The sequence below is a fragment of the Rattus norvegicus genome, chromosome 14, assembly GCF_021556685.1.
Source record: "Rattus norvegicus strain SHRSP/BbbUtx chromosome 14, alternate assembly SHRSP_T2T, whole genome shotgun sequence".
Lineage (NCBI taxonomy): Eukaryota > Metazoa > Chordata > Mammalia > Rodentia > Muridae > Rattus > Rattus norvegicus.
This window is the reverse complement of record NC_141547.1, coordinates 77,990,639-78,009,677: the sequence shown is the minus strand read 5'-3', so window position 1 is coordinate 78,009,677 and position 19,039 is coordinate 77,990,639. Positions and strand designations below refer to the sequence as shown.

The window sequence follows — 19,039 nt, the reverse complement described above, 5'->3', positions numbered from 1 at the left end:
CTCCAACGCTGTGCTGGGTGACCACTGCTCAAGGTTATTCTAAGGGCAAAAGTCTAACCCCCCACCCCACACTCTGACTGTACTTCCTTCATTCTTTCCTCTGTCTTCTCCCAAGAGGATCACCTCAGTCAGACATTTTAGGGAGTGCAAGGACAATGGTTAGGATGCAGCCTCAGCAAGAGACCGTGTTTTAAAATCCCCAAAGTCTCCTTGCCATCTGTGCCTCTAGGCAAAGGATTTAATCTCTCTCAGCCACATTTTCCTAATCTGGAAAATGAGACTAAAATAGCACTTTCAAGCTTGTGTATTTGGGGGGGAGGGAAGGGGGGAGTTACAAAGCATTCTTGTTGGTAGGGTGCCCCAGGCAGGTGGTAAACACTTGGTAAGTGGAAACTGTGATTTTCCTTGCTTCTGCCTGAACATAGAGCTTCCTCGTGTTGCACCCTCTGGCTTCACAAACTGGCTGGCTCCTTCTCATGAGAGAATGGGTTTTCTTCTTTAAACATTTCTTTCTTTCTTTCTTTCTTTCTTTCTTTCTTTCTTTCTTTCTTTCTTTCTCTCTCTCTTTCTTTCTTTTCTTCTTTCTTTGTATGTGAATTTTCTGTGAGTTTATGTTCACCACAAGCACTGGAGAGAATACGGAGACTAAATGGGCTTCACATCCGTTGGAACTGGATTCATCCGTGAGCTTCTATGTTGGGGTTAGGAACCAAGCCCCAGGTCCTCTGTCAGAGCAGTAAGAGTTCTTAACTGCCAAGTCCTTTCTCCAGGCCCTTCATTTTTTTCCTAAAAGATCTCAATTTCATTGTTATTTATGTGTATTTATCTATGTGATGGCATGCTGTGTGTGTGCGTGCACGCATGCATGTGTGCATATATGCATGTGAGCATATGCACACAGATGCCTGCAGAGGCCAGAGGTGAATGGCGCAAGATCCCCTGGGGCTAGTGTTAGAGGCAGTTGTGAGCCATCGTACATGGGCGCTGACAACTGAACTCAAGTCCTCTGCAAGGCAGCGGTTGCTTTTAATTGCTAAGCCATCTCTCCAGGTCTGGGGTTTTCTCCAAAAGCAACAACGTTTTCGTCACTATTGGCAAACCTAGAGAGACCGAAAACCGAATCCCCGAAATGTTGACTGAAGAATCAAGTATGGAGTAGAAAGCTTGACCTTGAAAGTACTGTCTAACTCAGATGTTTGGAGTCCTCTGTTATTTTTCTTGTTGATACAGGGTTTCACTATGTAACTCTGGGCTGCGGCTCATTATGTAGACCAGGATGACCTCAGACTCACAGATATTTGCTTGCCTCCTGAGTGCCGGGATTAAAGGTATGCATTCCTATGTCCGGTCATTTATGTTATATGGATTTTATCACCATCAACCCTTGGGAGGCTCTGGTCCACTGTGGACGTCAGCATCAGCACTTCTAGCATAGGGTGTACTGTGGACTGTATTTCAGAGTTCAATTAAAGATTCAGGACAGTTTCAGTGCAGTTTTTCCAACTTCCACAGGAATCACCTGGGCAACCTGAATCTGCATGGGATGTAGGAACAAGAGGACAGAGGAGCCAGTGTATAGGTAAGGTGGGTGGAAGACTGCGGACCTACTAAAATAGACACTGAGGACAAGAACTTGACACTTTCCTGTGTGCCCAGCATTAGTCCATGTCAAATATAGATAAAGGAAGGATGGAAGGAACTTTCCAACTGCCAACTGACATTGGATAAGCATGGGGTCCCAAGGCAGACAGGAGCAGCCACGTGAAATGGAATGGATAGGCAGCTGTTTGCTTCTCCTGTTTCCTCAACCACACAGCTGGAGCATTCTACTTGCAATACAGACTGGCTTTAGTCACAGAGGAAGCGTGAGGTGTTAGCTGATGTCCGTAGAGCCCATGTGGCAGAGTCCTCTGGTTGTGATCTCAACAATCATATTTACTGTCTGGGGTTCTCCAAGGTTGGCTGCAGAGCTCTCTGACCCTTTGGTGGAGGTGCTGAAAGGACAGCTCCTAGCCCGGGGAAGCCAACTGAAGGACAGATGCTGGATCAGGCTTCCTACTGTTCCCCAGCAATCCTGATTGCCAGTTTGGACTTGTCTGCCTAGGGGGCTGGCAGCTTGTGAGCCTCCCATCCAGAAAGCACAGCTGAGATTCCTGGGTCCCCAGGGAATCTCATGACCCTCTGCTAGAAAGTCATAAATAAGTGAAGGGGCTGGGACTGACCCCAAGTCTCCATCCTTCTTCCTGGTTAAAGGAGCCCCCCCCCCCCGAATCTCCAGATGTTAAGCTCCAGCACAGTTAGAGTTGACTGTATTCAGGATGTGGGAATTGCCCATAGCTGCCTTTGTCTGGGTGCTGCCTGCTGCATGTGTCCATTCCTGAATATCTGTCTCCAAAGGGTTTCTGTTTAAGGGTTCTTCCTACTTCCCTTTTATTTGGTGGGATGTGCAGGGGTTGCCAATCAGCAATTTACAGGCCTGTGTGTGGAGGAGCCTTGTGAAGTTCCTTTTGGTAGCAGTGTGGGAATTCTTCACCCTGAGATGTTGTTGGGACGGGTGTGTGGGTCATCGGTTCAGTTACAAGCATCTGGGAGTGTAATGCTAACATGGCCTCCTTGCTATGGGATAGGGACCTCTGCTCCTGAGTTCTGCAGGCTTCATTCTTGTATCATATCACTTAGAAAGTTAGCGTTTAAAAAAAACCAAACAAACAGGGATTTTATTCTACTCTTAGTCCAGTCCCCAGCACTATCCTAGTGCCAGATCCTATTAGGCAATCAGTGTAGTAGCATCAAGTGAGCCAATGGGGAGTTGGATGTGTCTGTCTCTGACTGTGCATCTAAGTTCATTTAATTTTTGTACGACTTTGATGATGCGTGGGGTTGCCTGACAGAATCTCTGGTGTACGCGGGCTCGTGTGTGAGCGTGAGCTTGTGTGTGTGTGTGTGTGTGTGTGTGTGTGTGTGTGTGTGATCTATGGAGTGCCTGCTGTCTGGAGGGAGCGCGGAGGTACCTGATTTGGAGATGTACCATGTACAGACAGGCTGATGTCTGTGCAACTCTCCCTTGCGAGGTGAAGCTTCACCGTGTGTACACGCGTGCGTGCATATGTGTGTATGTGTGGTGTGCACTGGCGCACGGCCCCCACCCCGTCTCTGCCCGCGCCCTGCGCTCCTTCTGGAGGCGGAGAGCCGGGTGCGTGGAGGGCACTGCGGCTCGGCTGCCCGCCCTCCGCGCTGCGGCTACCGCACGTCACCATTCTCCCCGCCCCGGCCGCCGTCCCCGCCTCCGTGGTCCTTTGTAGCTGGCAGTGGCGCTGGCCTTGGTCACCGTAGGCTCCGCCCCGCCCCGCCCCGGCCCCGCCCCTTGCGGGCCACGCCCCGGCCCTTCCTCCCTCCCTCTTTGCCCGACCGCAGTCGCGCTTGGGCCGCCGCGGGCCCGCACCGAGGCGCTCAGCGCGGAGCCAGCGGTAGCGAGAGCTGACCGCCGGAGACGGGGATGGCGGAGCGGCGGCGAGCATGGAACACGGAGGACGACCTGCCGGTGTACCTGGCGCGGCCAGGCAGCGCGGCGCAGACCCCGCGCCAGAAGTACGGCGGCATGTTCGCCGCCGTGGAGGGAGCCTACGAGAACAAGACCATCGACTTCGACGCCTACAGCGTGGGCCGCCGCGGCTCCGCGCGCACACCACGCAGCGCTGGCCGGCCGGACGCCGTGGGCCTGCCGTGCCCTGGCGGCAGTGAGGACACGGCCAGCGATGTGAGCGAGCCCTCGGGCTCTGCTGTCAGCTCGCCAGGCGATCGCGATGACAGACCGCCGGCGTTGCGCATCCGATGTCCTGCGCCCCGCGACCTACCACTCGGCCGGGACAATGGCCAGGTACCCTAGGGGCACGTGGGCCAGACGTGGGGGGGCGGGGCCCTTGGAGACCCAGTGCTTGGGTGGCGCGAGGGCGCGTGTGGGGACCCGCTGCCACCAGGTTCTGGGGGACTGCAACGGCCCCTCCCCCACTTCATCCTGCAAGAGGTTCAGAGAGGTTTAGGATAGGCCAGGGTTGGCCAGCAGAGCCTCAGAAGGCCAAAGCCAGGTTCTGAGAAGGGAAGTAAGTTGCGGCAGCTGCCGCTGCCGCTAAGGGACCTGTAAAATGAATTTAAGCCTCGTTCTCTTTCCGGGGTTCTGTGAATAGGGGGGGCATTCTCTGTCTTCCTCCATCTATCTATTCGCTCACTCACTGATTGTGGAACGCTTAGGCTGTAACCCGCTCAGAGAGAGGTTCACGGAATGACTCTGTTCATATAGATGCTCCCGCCCCTCCCTGCGGGACGATGTGGTTAAGGATTTAGAAGGTGGGCAGTAAGAAATCGCTCAGGACACTCCTCTCCTGGATGTATACGCTGGAGGCGAATCTGGGATTTGAACCCAGGCATATGGACTCCCTGACTTCTGAAAGTGAAGAGGGACATCAGGGAAAGACATGGCCAGGGTTTGGGCCTTATAGGTTATCGTCCCTAAGTTGGAATTTACCAGGGAACACGGGTGGTCAGACAGAAGAGTCCTGAACAGGGTGGGTAAGGTCAGAGCCACGTGTCTGGGAAACAGAAGTTGGAACAGCTCTGGGAGCTGTCCCTTGAGTTCTGGACTGGGCTGGCTAGGCAGCCTAACCCCACCCTCCAGAAGTTCCCTGGCTGGGGAGAGCTGTGGACTCATTTCAAGAATTAAGTTCAATCAGGTAGAGAGTGATCAATAAATGCTTGCTATGGAGTTTTATCATCATTCTCGGTTTAATTAATTAATTAATTCGTCCTTTCCATTAACACCATGAGAGGCACAAAGTGAACTCAGAGGGAGGAAGAGTTTGAACAGGACTGTAATCTGGACAGGCGTTTTGGAGGAGAAGAAAATGGGCGGTGTTCTCCAGCTCTGTCCTCCGCTCTGGAACTCTCCGTGGTCCTGAATCTGCCGCCTGGGCGCTGGAGGCGGGGGCGAGGAGCAGGGAACTAGCCAGAGTCCAGTTCCCTATCCCTTTATCTCCTCCTTGGTAGTACGACCTCGCGTGGGAAACAGGCTCTCTAGCTCCACCAAAGGCTTCAGGGCCCAGAAACCCAGCCACTACCTGGAACCTGTCGAGATGTTTCACCTTCTTTAAGCTGTCTTCATCTGTGACCCGGGAGTGGCAGTCTGCTCTCGGCTTCCCTCAAAGGGAATACCACGGAGGCGATTGCTCTTTGTGACTGGCCTGGAGCTGTCCTTCTGGCTTCGCGGCACTGGTCAGGGTCATTCACACAAGCTTTGTCCCCAGCTCTGCTATGGCTGGCCCGGTAGCTGTGCCTTAGTGTTTCTGGACCCTAGTTGCTTCAGCTGCTCCTGTGTTCTTACCATCCGGTTCCCCTCTGTCCTTTCTCCCCGACTTCTTAGGGACCTGACAAAAGGCTGCGTTCGAGGCCTCCCAAAGCACTCTCTGGTGGGGACTTAGAGTAGAAGAGATCACGGCCCCGCTGGATGGAGTAATTTACTTTCTGAAGACCACAGGGCATGGGTTGCAGAGGGCTAGGGATCTAGGACCAGCCTTAACCACTCCTGCAAAGGGTGCCCGGGCCCCTCCCCCGCCCATAAGGCTTTTTCCTGGGAGGGAGGTGGGGTTTCAACAGCGCAGGCGCAACATTTGCGGTTGCCAGAGGCTGGTGGCTGTAAAGCTTTGTACCGGCGAAGTCTGCTTGGGAGCAGCAATCTGTTTGGCCAGTAGCGAGCAGGACTCTTCCTTCTGACTTGCACGTGGCTCAGCCCCTCTCTCTAGCTTGCCTGCCCAGAACCCCCCCGATTGACCCCAGGGAATGCCGGGGTACTGGAACCTTTGACTTATTGCCGAGGAAGGGAATCCGGAGACAGAAGTGTGCTGCTATCATCCGCAGCTTCCGGTCATTAATGAGAATTTAGGGGCCAGAGCACAGGCGGGACTTAATGAGTAGAGAACCCGCTTCCTGACGCTGCCCCGCGGCAGTTAATTTACGCTATTTTATCTCTGCAAATGCGCGGTACTTTATCTCTACAAGCTTCAGTGTCCTGTCTGTAAAAGGGGAAAGTCACAGACTAGTGTTTCTGAATATAAACTATTCTCTCGGAGCCTATAATCCCTCTTGGTCTCCTGCGGTGGACTAGGAACTGGCTTTCTCCATGTGGTGGAAGACGAAAGGCCGCAGCGGGGTCCCTAGATTTTTCTGTTCCTCGCCTCCCTTGGCAACCCGGAAGTGGTGGAGTGATTCTATCCACAGGGTCAGTGGAGGGAGTGTGCAGGCAGGAAATGAGCTCATTGGTAGGAAAATGGCTTGCTCCTGCCTGGGGGGGCAGCTGCCCGGTATTTTGAGGCCTGCTGGGGGCTCCCTCGTTCATCTTTTGTCCCCTCTTGGTGAAGTTTGGCAAGCTTTGTCCCTGGCTTCCTGCCCACCTGTCCCAGAGCCACATCCGGATCCCCGGGCTTCGAACACTTCAAATGATAGGCAGGAAAATCGCGTTTCTTCCCTGACCCTAGGGCTGTAGAGACCTTAGTTAGTACCAGTGGGTCAGCTTTCCAAGCCTTCACTGCCAGGCCAGATTGACAAGCCACTGACAGGAGAGAGCAGAGGAAGGGTCACCCATGGATTCGCAGCTAGTCCTTTCTGCTGCTTTGCCTCTGCCTGGGAATGGAAATGGAGAGGGTAAAGAGGTGAAGGCCCTGGAGATGGGGCTGGGAAAATGAGTTCCCCTTAACTGAGGTGGGCTATTCAAGATAATAGCATGAATGAAGACTTGGATTTGAATATGGGAAAGGGGATGGAAAAACGGAGACCATGGAAGGACTGGCCAGAGGGGATCCTTGAGTGCGACTGTGGAGGGCCAAGGATGCTTCTAGCAATTAGGGTGGGTGCTGACTCCTGGCCCACACTTCCTCCCAAGCACAGGTTACACACACAAAGGTCAGAGACACCTGTGGCACTGCCCACGGCTTTTGCCCGCGCGTCCAAAGGCTGTTTGTTTCTTGCTTTTAAAACAGCACTGAAAAACATCTTCTCCTAGTTGTGCGAGCGAGGCCCGGGCTTAGGCGAGGGCGCGGGGCGGGGGTCGGGGGCGGAGTGGGGGAAATCGGAAGGGAAGCGCTTCCTGGTTCGAGCCGAAAGGGGCGAATCCGGTTCTGCTGCCGCCACCGGGAGGAGCTGTCTGTCTTCAGCGCCCTCCTCTCGCCCAGCCTCTCCCTCCTCCTCCCGCCCTCCTCGCCAAGCCGGGCGGTGCAGGCAGCCGGAGCAGCGGCGGCGGGCCGAGCAGCGGGGAGTGGGCAGCGGTGGGAGCCGAGTTTCTGTCCTTTCTTTCGTCCCTCCCGGGCCTTTGTCGCAGCTCCCACGAGTAGCGCGGCCGGGAGACCCGGGTAGAGCGCCAGGCAGACGTTAGTTCCAGCGGCCGGGCGGAGGGCTCCAGAGGGGCCATGTCTCATCAGGGGAAGAAGAGCATCCCGCACATCACCGTAAGCGCCCCCACCCTGCCGCAGTGCTTTGTGGCTTGAGGGTGGTCGCCATCAGGGTCCAGACCCGTGGGGGTACAGCAGGGACGCCCCCGGAGGCTTCCTGCGTCGCCGCGAGTGGGGCGGGGCCCGTCTCGCCGAGGCCTCCCCCTCCCCCTCTGGGGACAATGAGGGGGAGCCCCGCATGGCAGGGCGGGGCTGGAGTATCCAGTCCCTCTCTCTGCGGGCGTGAAGCCCCCTCCCTCCGCAGGATGTGCCGGGAGGGTGGCGTGTGCCGGGAGGATGGCGTGGACCGGAGGATGCGGAGCTGAACAAAAGAGGGAGGGGCGCGGGGCCTCAGTCCCCCTCCCTCGGCCTCACACTGGGATGGGGAGGGTGTGCCTGGCCTAATGCACCTGGCCCCTGCGGCTTCCCTGTCTTGCACCTTGCAGCCTTCAGAGGAAGGAAAAGGATGCAGCTCTGCACTCCTTGCTTATCGATGGGGTGGAAGGCCCGACTTGGAGCTGCGCCATGATGGATGGATGCACTGCTCCCACACCTCACTGCAGCTAAGAATAGCCCAGTGGTCCACACTGGAAGCCGCGGCTTCTTAAGGGTTAACCACAGAGGCTGAGCAGCGCGAAGGTTTAGTGGTAGGGTAGACTGAACATCTGGGCCGTGTCCCTGGGTGTGGCCGGAAACAAAGGAGGCCCGGTCTCTAAGCTTTGTCTAGGCGGGGAGCTAAGGGTGATGAGGTCAGACACTACATCCTCCATCGAGTTCCTGCCTGGTGTTAGAACCAGCAAACAGTTGCTTAGAGCTGGCAGCGCAGAGACTGGGGTGGCAATGCTGGAACATCCAGGTTCTGGCAGGTGGGCTTCCCATAGCTCATATCCTCCTGGGTGAACCCTGAGATAGGAGGGTGGAGACTCAGCTTGTGGAGTTCAGGGTCAAAGACAGCCCCAGAGCCCCTCCAGGAAGGCAGCTTTGAGTTAGAGGTGGGTGCTGACTTTCCCTAGTCACACATCCAGTGTTAGTTTTATGGCCCCGGGGAGGTCTTCCCTGGGAAGCACTGTTATGAAGCAGGGAAAGGTTAGCAAGTGGGCTGTGAGTATGGTTGAGAAAAGGGGGAGAGGAATCCTGGTTCCCCACCTGTGTTTTGCACTGGTTGGCTTTTACCCCTTCCAAACTGACCTCTGCTGAGCTCCCACCTATAGGTGTGAGTAGGCATGGAGACTGAACCATATCCATCCAGTTTGCAAACCCTGTACATAGGAGATGTCTCGGAGGGACTGTGAGATCCATTTGCCTGACAATGAAGGGAGGGAGCCTGGGATTGTTTGAACAGGTCCTTGCTGGAGAGGGCTGACCATGGGTTCCTGTCGGAAGAACGGAGGCAGGTGTTGAGGTGGAGCTGATGCAGGGACCAATGAATCAATAGCTCAGGGTCCCTCTGTGTTGTGTGCTCTTGGAGGATCTGAGCTTCAGGGCACTGGTGTCTCGGGTTGAAATTCAACAGATGGCTGCTAGGCAGGTCTCTGGGAAGAGTTCCTTTGGAGTCAGTCCTATGGCTCTGTCTGTTGAGCTGCAGGGCCATCCTGCTGTGACCTTCTGCAGTGGAGATGAGGGGCTCGGCCTTTACACCAGATGGCTGTGGATATGTGTCCTGCTAGGGTGGCTTGTCAAGCCTCACTGCTTTGATATCCATTGCAGATTCCCTCCCACGTCCTCAACAAGACTCACGAACAGCCAGGCCATCCAGGGCAGAGCTGTTAGTGTGTTGGCACGTTTGACCTAAGAAAGGCATGGCGTCTCTGCTGCTTTAATCCTATATGCAAAGCAGGCAATAGACCTGTGGGACAATTGCAGAGATGTTCCATCAGCCGCAGGAGTGGTTCCAGTGAGCATGGTGAGGAGGGATGCACAAAGGCTATCTCCTATGCAAAAGGAGACCCTTGAGAGGGCACTTGTTTCCTTGGCGCACCTTGCCTATCCCAACCACAAAGAAATAGCAAGGCTGGGTGTGAAAGACTCTACCTTGTAAGCCCCTTCCTATGGCTGAAGACCTTTTGCTAATGGTGCACACACTGTGATGAGGATCAGGGTCCCTTTTAAAATGCCACAGCTCTCAACTGTTCCCTAGCAGTCACTGGGTAACTTTGTAAAAAGTACCTGGTTTCTGCTGGACTTAGGGAGGTGGGAAAGGAGAAAGTCTTAGCTCCCGTAGTTAGCAATAAGTCACAGCTACTTCATAAATGGTGATGGGTATAGTAAAGGGAAGTAAGGGGTCTGCAGGCAACTCCAGCAGGCATGTAGAGCCCAGGGGTCAAATGAGATGGCTTTTGGAGGAGGCAGAAGGAAAGCAAGCATTCTGGATCTCCACGTCTGCTGCCATGTGGCTTCTCCGCACACTGAAGCAAACCTTGGAAAAGTCAAAGGTGCTTTCAACAGCCTGAGGAGAGGCCTGAGGCACAGGCCTCAGAAGCAAACAGAGAGCACAACTGCAGTCCCAGGTCCCACCTGCAAGGTGCTTGATCATTCCATGGGCCCCTGCATCTCTGTTATGGGGAGAGAGATCCACAGAGATGAAGACCTAGGCTTCAGTAGGGAATTCAAAGTTGTTTACCAGAACAGAGAGCAGGGTACCTCACCCAGGCCAGGTACCTTATGGACAGACATGGAGATGAAATGAGGAAAATGTTCTACTCCAGTTGGTTACGATGTGGAGTCATTTCTTCTTTTAAGTATGGCCAGGCTGACCTGATGGAAAAGGAAGATGAGATACAGTTAGTCTCAACTCCAGGGTCTGTTTAAAATATTGATGAAGCTCTTTCAAGGGTGGATTTTTCTGTAACGAAGAGCACAAATGGGGGTTAACATAGCTGAAACTGTTTACAGATACCCACTGTGTTTAGCCAGTAGAGTACCATGGGTGTGGCTCTCAGCAAACAAAGGCACAGGAATCCCTGGCCCTGCAGCAGCTCTTGGTCCCCAGAAGAGCCACAGAATGGGGGATGCTCCTTCAGCTGTGTGCATGGGGGAGTCAAGGAGCTGGCTACCGAGCTTCTAATTATTATTAACAATAGAATTCACAGCTCTTGCTGCAGTCTCCATGACTTCTACTATCTCCTACCCATCCTGTAACTATGGGGAGAGGGTAGCCTAGGTGTGTTATCTTTCAATCACCATCGTGTCCCAGAGAGGAAACTGAGGTTTGAAGGCATGTAATGGCACACCAAGGTTCTTGCATCGAGCTACAGAGAAAAAAAAAATCACGTTTCAATTCACATTCAAGCAGGCAGAGTGAATGGGCTGTTCTGTATGTTGAGAAAATCACTGGGTGGGTGTGTTTGTGTGTGTGTTTGTATATGTGATTATATGATGGTATATAAGCGAATGTGTGTGCATCTTTAGTCAAATAGTGAGGACAGGGGAGAAACTTATATTGGGCTGAGGTTGTGACTTTAATTTTATATATCATATGGGGAAAATCAAACCCACTCCCCAAACAAACAAACAAACAAACAAACCAGCAAACCTGTGAAGCATTTGGCAGGCTATCCCAAAGGGGACATTTAGAGTAGATGTTCATTTATCCCATGAGTCTTTGCATAAAGGATTCGGGCACTTGCACAATTTGGCAAATGGGCTGGAAGTTGCACCAGTACTGAGGGTCCGGGAGAAGCAAAGGACAGCACCAGGGCCACTGTGGGAATGACCTAAGCCCCAGCCATTCAGGACAGAGGCAGAAACCCTCACTAATGTCCAGTTCATGGGCACAGAGAAGTGAGTCAAATTCTAAGGAAAAAATATTTTTTTTATTACACACAAATTTGTAAGGAGAGTTTCAGAAGGAACACAAAGGTGGCAGGACAGTGTCACAGCACAGTGACACCTTCATCTTTGTGGTAGGATCTCACTCTGTAGTCCAGGTTAGTCTATAATTTATTCTGTAGCTCAGGCTGGCCTCTACTTTTGATATTCTTATTGAGGCTTTCCAAGTGCTCGAACCACCATACCATGTAACAATTATTTCATACGTTCTTTACAAAGCAGACTTGACCAATACTCAAATCATGGAAAACATTCAATGTCACACACTCAAGAGTACCTGGCCCATAGCAAGTGTCTAATATAGTGGTTCTCGACCTTCCTAATGCTACGATCCTTTAATACAGTTCCTCATGTGTGATGACCTCTAGCCATAAAATTATTTCCGTTGCTATTTTAAAATTGCAATTTTGCTACAGCTATGAATCATGAGTACATACCTGTGCTTTCTGGTGGTCTTAGGCGACCCCTGTGAAAGGGTCATTTGAGCCCAAAGGGTTTGCAACCTACAGTTTGAGAACTGCTGGTACCATACATAGCTTCTTCCTTCATACTCATGAACTCCAAGGAAGTGAAAATTTGACTCACCTTAGTGACCAATATTGTTGGCATAGTGACTGCGCAGGGTACCTAACCATCGGTGTTTGCCAGCAGTGCACACACCTGAAATAAGCACAGGTTGGATCAGAACACGCCAGAGGAACTTGAGACTAGGACCTGGCCAGAAGCAACAGGAGGCTTCATGGGTTTCGCAGTGGCATAAGTGAGAGGTTGGAACAGCGCAGGTGAGGTCCGGGTTGGGAGGAAGGTGGGGGATTTTATGCAGCCGAATTCGAGGTGTCTGAGAGAGGTCTGAATGGCTGGGCAGCAGAAATGACACAGCTTCTAAGTTTGTCACGGACTCCAAGATGTCTGACCTTGGGCACATCACTTCCTTCTCTTCCATTTTGAGTTCTTTTCCTTACTGTGAAATGGATGAGGTAGCTGGGGATCGATGTTACAGGCATTCTGACACCCTGCGGGCCATAGGAAGGAGACGGAAGCCTGTGAGCTGGGGGAATGGTGTGTTGGAAGAAGCGGTGGAATTACAGGTTTGACTCCTGGGGGCTCACACAGTCTCTCCACTCACCAGCCTTTCTCTATGGCCACGTGGGTGAAATGACACAAGCAATAACAGCCAACCCCCATCACTAACAGAAGAAACTTGTAGGGTGCTGAGATTACTATCTGCACAGAGTAAACACCACGTGGGTTAGCCATCAGCATGACCATTGTGGGACAGCGTACAGGTCAGTGCAATGGCACATGACCCTGAGATCTCGCTCATGTCACAAGCTGTAACCTTGCCCCTGCTGCTGTTGTTAGAAGCTGCATCTACCCCGAGTATCTCTTCACATTGAGACCTGGGCTGAAAGAGGAGCAGAGCATGCAGGCCAGCAGCCTACAAGGTCTTTAGGAACTTCTGTTCCATCATGGCTTGTCTCATAGTTAAAGTCAAAGTGCTGAGCCCAAAGTCAGTCTAAACCTGGAGTCAGTTTCCTGGAAGTCACCAGAGCTCACACAGGCCAGCGCTGGTGTGGGACGAGATGCTTGTAATCATCTGTTGAAACTCATGCTGAGCTCATTATGGAAATGTAAGAGACATGGAGGGAAGATGCTGGTCCATAGGTGGTGGGGTTTGCTCAGAGGGTGGTTAACAGTACAGGTTGGAATGAGGGTGAGAGGCATGGGTCAGGTAGAGAGGGAACCATGTGAGGTGTAGAGGAGATGGTGTATAAAAGAAAAGGTAAACCATTCTAGCTGAGGCCATACTCAGCCCGTGGGAGCAGGGCGGTGTGCTGGAACCATCTCTAGCTGGACTACAGGTCAGTGACAGGGTTTATAGACTATTTTAGCAACATCTGTCTGCAGAGCCCTGAGCGCTCACAGGTGCCGAGTACAACCCAGTTTCCTGCTGTGAGCAAAAATGAGACATCTGGTGCTGACAAGACAAAGGAGCCTCAGAGACCATCCCCCTCCTCCCAGCACCCAGGAGAACTAGGTCAGGGCAGTGTATAGTGGGATGGTGGTAAGGGTAAGCTTGTACAAGCAGGGCTGCTAAGGAACTCCAGGAGACAAGGAAACATGGCTGCCCAGCTAGCTGGTGATATCTGGTATTTAAACCCTCTAGGAATGCTGCTAGGTTTTAGACTATTTGATTATGTTTTCCAGTTAGAGAGACTGAGAACCATTTCCCTGGATAGCTATAGTGTCTAAATCCTAAATTTTGCTTTGAGCAAATGAGACCGTGAATTGGTGCTGGTGTATTCATGAACTGAGGAGGGAGAACGTTCAGCAAACACGAGTGGGGCTGGGGAGGTGGCTCGGTGTGTAAATTGCTTGCCACACAAGCCTGAGGGTCTGAGTCTGTATCCCTCATATCCGTGAAAAAGCTGCGTGGTGATACTTTAGGAGGTACCTATCTGTAATTCCATTCCAGCTCTGGGGGTTGTGTGGGGCACCAGGTGGTGATCCAGGCAGATCTCCAGAGTTCACTGGCCAGAGCCTAACCAAATCCGTGGGCTACAGGTTCCGTGAGAGCCATTGAGGAAGACATCCCCCATCAGCACCTGACTCTCCACACACATGTAACTGATGGACATGTGCACACATCCACATGAAAGTAGCACATTGGTGCCAGGCTGTGTGAAGCTCCCAGTCCCATAGACTTTACTCAGCCCTCTGGTGTAGGAACCCAGAGCACTCTCCTAGATCAGGATCACCCTCCCTAACTCTCTGCCTTTGCCAGCAAGACCTCTATTTTCTAAGGAACACCCTTCTTCCCAGGGTAGGGAGCTGTGAGCTCTTTGGTTAGTTTCTCATGTCCATATGTTCCATTTCACCATAAGAACATGGAAGACAAGGAGAGTCTCCCCTTCTCAGCCTCTCCTCAAGAGCACCCTGCATTCAAGGGATTCTACTGTGTAGGTGGATAGGGGAGTCCACAGGGTAAGCCTTGTTTCTTGGCTGAGTGAGCTTTTAGCTGCTTCTGCAGTGGTTCTCCCTTAAGCCCTGTCTGTGGGCTTAGCTCTGAGCTAGTTTGCATCACGAAGTGAGGGAGACTGGCTTGAAGGGCTTTAGAAATGAAGGCTCTTCTAGAGTGGAATCTGGGCTGTAGGGAGAAGGCAGATCTGCTTTGCCAATGAGCTTAGCTGGCTTTAAGAATGGACCGCGTGCTCTCAAGAACTGTTAACAAGTTGAGACACTTGACTCCCAGGGGCTTGACTCAGTAATAACCTGGTGTCAGAACTGGCTCAGTCCCAAGGCTGACTCAATGGATCTGATACAGAACCACATAGAACAAAAGGGTGGCTGCCTGAAGAATGGGGCACCTACCCTCAGACCTGGGTGGTATGCACGCATGTGCAGACATGCGTGTTGCTGGAAATTGAACCCAGAGTGTCATGCATACTAAGAGAGGACTCTGCCACCCAGTTATATCCTTTGAGGAAATGTGCTTTTTGTCATAATAGATCCCAAAGGCCCAAGCCCTACATCCTATACAAATATTTGAATTCTGTAACCTCTAAGTTGAAGGGAACCTTATAAAGATGGGGAGGTTTTCCGTGTTTGTGTAAGAAAATGCCAACATGATTTATTCTCCTAGCTTGTGTAGGAATTCCAAATACCTTTTCCTAGAATCTTGACAGTTACAGGGGGCCACACTTCACAGGGCAGCTGGGCTTGCTCTGGGACAGCTATACTTAGGGGTGGGGGTGCTTCTCTTGTGAAGTGCCCTTGTTTGGCTTGAGAAATGACCCGCTCCTCTGCCCTCTTGCTGCTCTCAGAGACTGTTAACCTTCTCAAACCACCCCAGTTCATTCTCTGTGCTGAGAACAGCATCGTGTTTGGCTTCTCTTCCTCTCTGTCCCAGTTTGCTTTCTGTTGCTGTGATAAACACTCTAACCAAAAATTTCTTCCCAATTTAGGGGAGAAAAGGGTTTGTTTGGCTTATACTTCCAAGTCATAGTCCATCTATGAGGGAAGTCAGGGCAGGAACCAAAGCAGCAAACCAAAGGCTGATTTGGTTGCTGCTTTATACAATATTACCTTGAACCAGGGAACTCGCAGGCAAGAGAGCACAACAGAAATCACGGAGGAACACTGCATGCTGAGTCATTCACAGGCTGAAGATTAGTTTTTTTTTTCCTACAGCACCAGAAACCTGTCTAGGGAATGGCACCGCCCACAGTGGGCTGGGCCCTTCCATATCAGTTAACACTCAAGAAAATTCTTCATAGACATATTAACAGGCCTGTCTGATCTGGGCAATCCCTTGATTGAGGATTGAAACTCTTCTCTCAGATGACTATAGAGTATACCAAATTGACCGTTAAAGCTACAGCATTCCCTCCTCCACTTTTTTTTAAACTGAGCTTTATTTGTGGGGACATAGAGCAATAAGAATCCAAAATAAAACTTGAAGGATTTGGCACTGAATTTTAAATTTAAAAAAAGGAAATTTTTTTCTACTTTCCCAAATGCCTGAATGCAGATGCATGGTCCGAAATCTTGGATCTCTTAGGCTGGTGTTCAGTTTGTGGGCAACCTCTAGGCTTCTTCTAGACTTTATCCTGGTGACCCTGCAAGGTTGGAGCTCTGACTACTTCCCTTTACAGAGGAGGGACAAATCCTCCAGAGGCAAAATGGGGGCTAAGCTGTGGTCTCGGCACCAAGTGAAGGATTCTTATCTTAGGGAATAAGGTAGATAAAGCTGAGCTAAAATATGGAGCACCTTGGATGTGTTAGCCAAGAAGTGCTAGCCTCACACTAGGGAGAGCTCCATATGGTGCTGGAGTCAGGCTACTGGGAAGAAGATTGGAAGGCTGGGATGTGTAGGCTGTGTGGACTTGGCAAGTGGCCCATCCTTCAGAGATGGCCACGGGTGGTGTTAATAGGTAAATATGGTATGTCTTGGCAACACCAAAGGATAAGTCAGGGATGGAGGAGCCTGCTTCATTCTGTGTGAGGAAACAATCACAAAGAGGGGTGAGACAATTGGGTGTGTGCTTCAGAAAGTCACTCTGGCTGTCATGTGGTAGAAACAAGAGAAGCTGTAGAGAGACAGCTGTGAGGGCCTGCCCAGGACAGATGCAGCAGCAGGAGGGAAGCATCAGGTATCTGTGGGGACCTTTCTCAAGTGGACAGCACTAGGGTCCCAGTTTACCATGGTTTGCCACATTGGAAGCTTCATTTGCTGTGCATTGTGTTGGGCACGAGTCTCACAGGCAATAACTAGGGTGTGGGCCTAACAGAGAGTGGTGATGCCATGAAGCCACGCCCTTCTGAGTGGATCAGTGTAGTTAGTGCAGAGATGGACTAGTTACAAGAAAGAGCTGTGTGCACCTCTGGCTGATCGTGCTCCCCTGCCCTTTTGTTTCCTCCTTGGACGGTAACACAGAGATCCCATCACAGGCTTGGCACCACACTCTTGGGTTTTCTAGTCTCCATAATTATGAGCAAAATAAACTTTTACTGGTTAATAAGCCATCAGTCTCAGGTGTTCTGTGACAGCAGGTAAGACAGATGAAGAGAGGGTATGAGAGGCTGAAGGATCTGAAGTTGAAAACACGCGTCTTAGCATGATCCAGCGCTCCACAGAAGGACTCTAGTCAGATTCTTTGTCATGTGTTTTCCACAGATGAACCTATGTCATTTGTGTCATGCATGGGTACTGAAACACAGTTAGACATACACACATGATAGAGTCAGAGTGGCTGGACTCTGCATGGTGTCTTTAGAAGATGAGTCTTGTTTTCTAGTAGCATACATGTTCTGTGATATGAGGACAGGAGGCACTGTCATTTCTTAGCTAAGGTTCTATGCATAGTGTCTGACTCCCAGAGAAAGCATCCTTCAAAATGGCCAAAGCCTTTTACTGTGCCTTACCTTCTTGGACCACATTCCTGGCAGTGATTAAGCTGAAGCATGGGATGAGGGGTGCCCTTGACGATGACACAACAGATGTGGAGGCTCTATTATTGCTTAACCCGTTGATGTGGGCGAGCAACAGGCCATCATTAGGGGCAGTGAAGATACTCTTACTTATGCATAACCCCCAGGAGTCAGAGGAGTGGGAAGTTACAATATAGGTGCCAAGTAGAACAAGGTTCAATTCAAATTCTGGCACCATCTCTTGGATGTGTGACTTGAGCAAATGACTTAACTTCTCAGAGTTTCCACATTTGTAGCAATTACGCTGGCTTCCTATGTGAATTTAAGAGTTAAAAATGAAAATGGAGGCCCGTGTAGATTTAGCTACTGCTGTCTTTTGCAGACAGTAGGGAGGACCTGCCCACTGGAGTCCCTGGAGAATGCGCCATTTTACAATCAGATATTTTGCCATTTGAGTGTTTCCTGAACATTGACCAGAGTGATGGGCATGAGATCCTGCATGGAAGTTGCCATGGAAACAGGGCTAAGCTCTCTTCCTTGGGGCTCACCCACATTTCTGATTCAAGAAGGAAATGCCGTGCTGCTTCCATCCAGGCAAAGGAAGGGTAAATCGGTGCTAATTAGACTGAGTTCCGCACCGGTTTCCACTACCTGGATCTTTCCTGACTATGGGTGGGTAGGCTGCCACAGAGATGACTTTGTGTGAATGAATGAACAGAGGTGCGTAGCTGTGTAGTAGCACTTGCTGCTGCCAGGCAACCTGGTGGGAGGTACGCAGGGGCCGAGGCTGTGGCTTACTGAGAATACAACCCCATTGTGTCAATGTGAAGCATTTGGGCTGTTCAGTTCATGGCTGGCATGCGTGCTGGTTCACTGTGGGGTTGGCTGTACGTGTATAGCAAACACAGCCACCCTCTGCAGTTCACAGAAGCGAGTATTTACTTGCTGCATCAAGAGTCATGAGTACTCAGCAAGATTCTCTCTGGGATACTGTCTGGGTCAGGTTTGTTCCTCTTAGCATCTCATTTTGAGCCACACGTTACTTACTTGGGTCATCATGTCATTAGACTAGAGAGGGCTAGCCTGAACTACCTGCATCTGAAAGCCCTGATTGGCTCATGCATCACAGTCTCTCCTCTTACTGGTCTATCTGTCCTCAAGGCTAGTCTGAAGCCACCTGGGCTGCCATGTTTGCATCATGAAGCATGGCCAGGGTTGGGGAACATGATTGAGAATGAAAATCACGACCTGTTGTCGAGAGTTGACACCCAGAGATCTGGGGTTTTTTAGTGATGTCATTAGTAACATGTAGACAACAAGAATTTTTCTAAAAGCACTTGGGCTGAAATTTTTACCAGCTCACCCCAAAGTGGTTTGGCGGTCATATAGGAGTCCTGGTGCTGTGCTATGATCTTGGTCTCTGACTTTGTCTGTCTGTCTCTGTCTCTCTCTCTCTTTCTGTGATTGAGTGAGTAAACACCTACACACCCTATTGGATTTTTAAATTTTGAACATGACCCTTGTTCACTGGTAGAGTTTGGAGAGTTGATAACTTTCTAGTCCCAGCGTCAACTTCCCCCTTTCCATAAGAGAAACCATTTATGCTTGTGTTCATTTCCTGACAGGTGTATTTTCTCTATGGTGGTGCCTTTCTGATTTCTGAGGCTCATTTTCATGCTCTCCCTTCTGAAAGGAAGCCCCCCTTCTCCTGGGAGTGACTGCTCAGTTACCTTGATCTTCATTTTCCTGTCCTTCCTGCTTATGTATCTGGGAGCCTTCACAGAATCTGTGACCCAAGGATCAGTGGT

At 51.1% G+C, this 19,039-nt stretch overlaps 1 protein-coding gene across 3 annotated transcripts in view; it reads left to right on the top strand.

The window, feature by feature from the left end:
• Positions 1-3,402: 3,402 nt before the first annotated feature.
• Positions 3,403-19,039, top strand: part of Crmp1 (collapsin response mediator protein 1) — a 45,877-nt gene continuing 30,240 nt past the window's right edge. Inside the window, 1 exon segment of one of the 3 annotated variants that reach the window (NM_001365151.1) lies at positions 3,403-3,877. In NM_001365151.1, coding sequence (NP_001352080.1) covers positions 3,497-3,877 — 381 coding nt within the window. In that variant the 5' untranslated portion in view covers positions 3,403-3,496. 3 annotated transcript variants of the gene reach the window in all.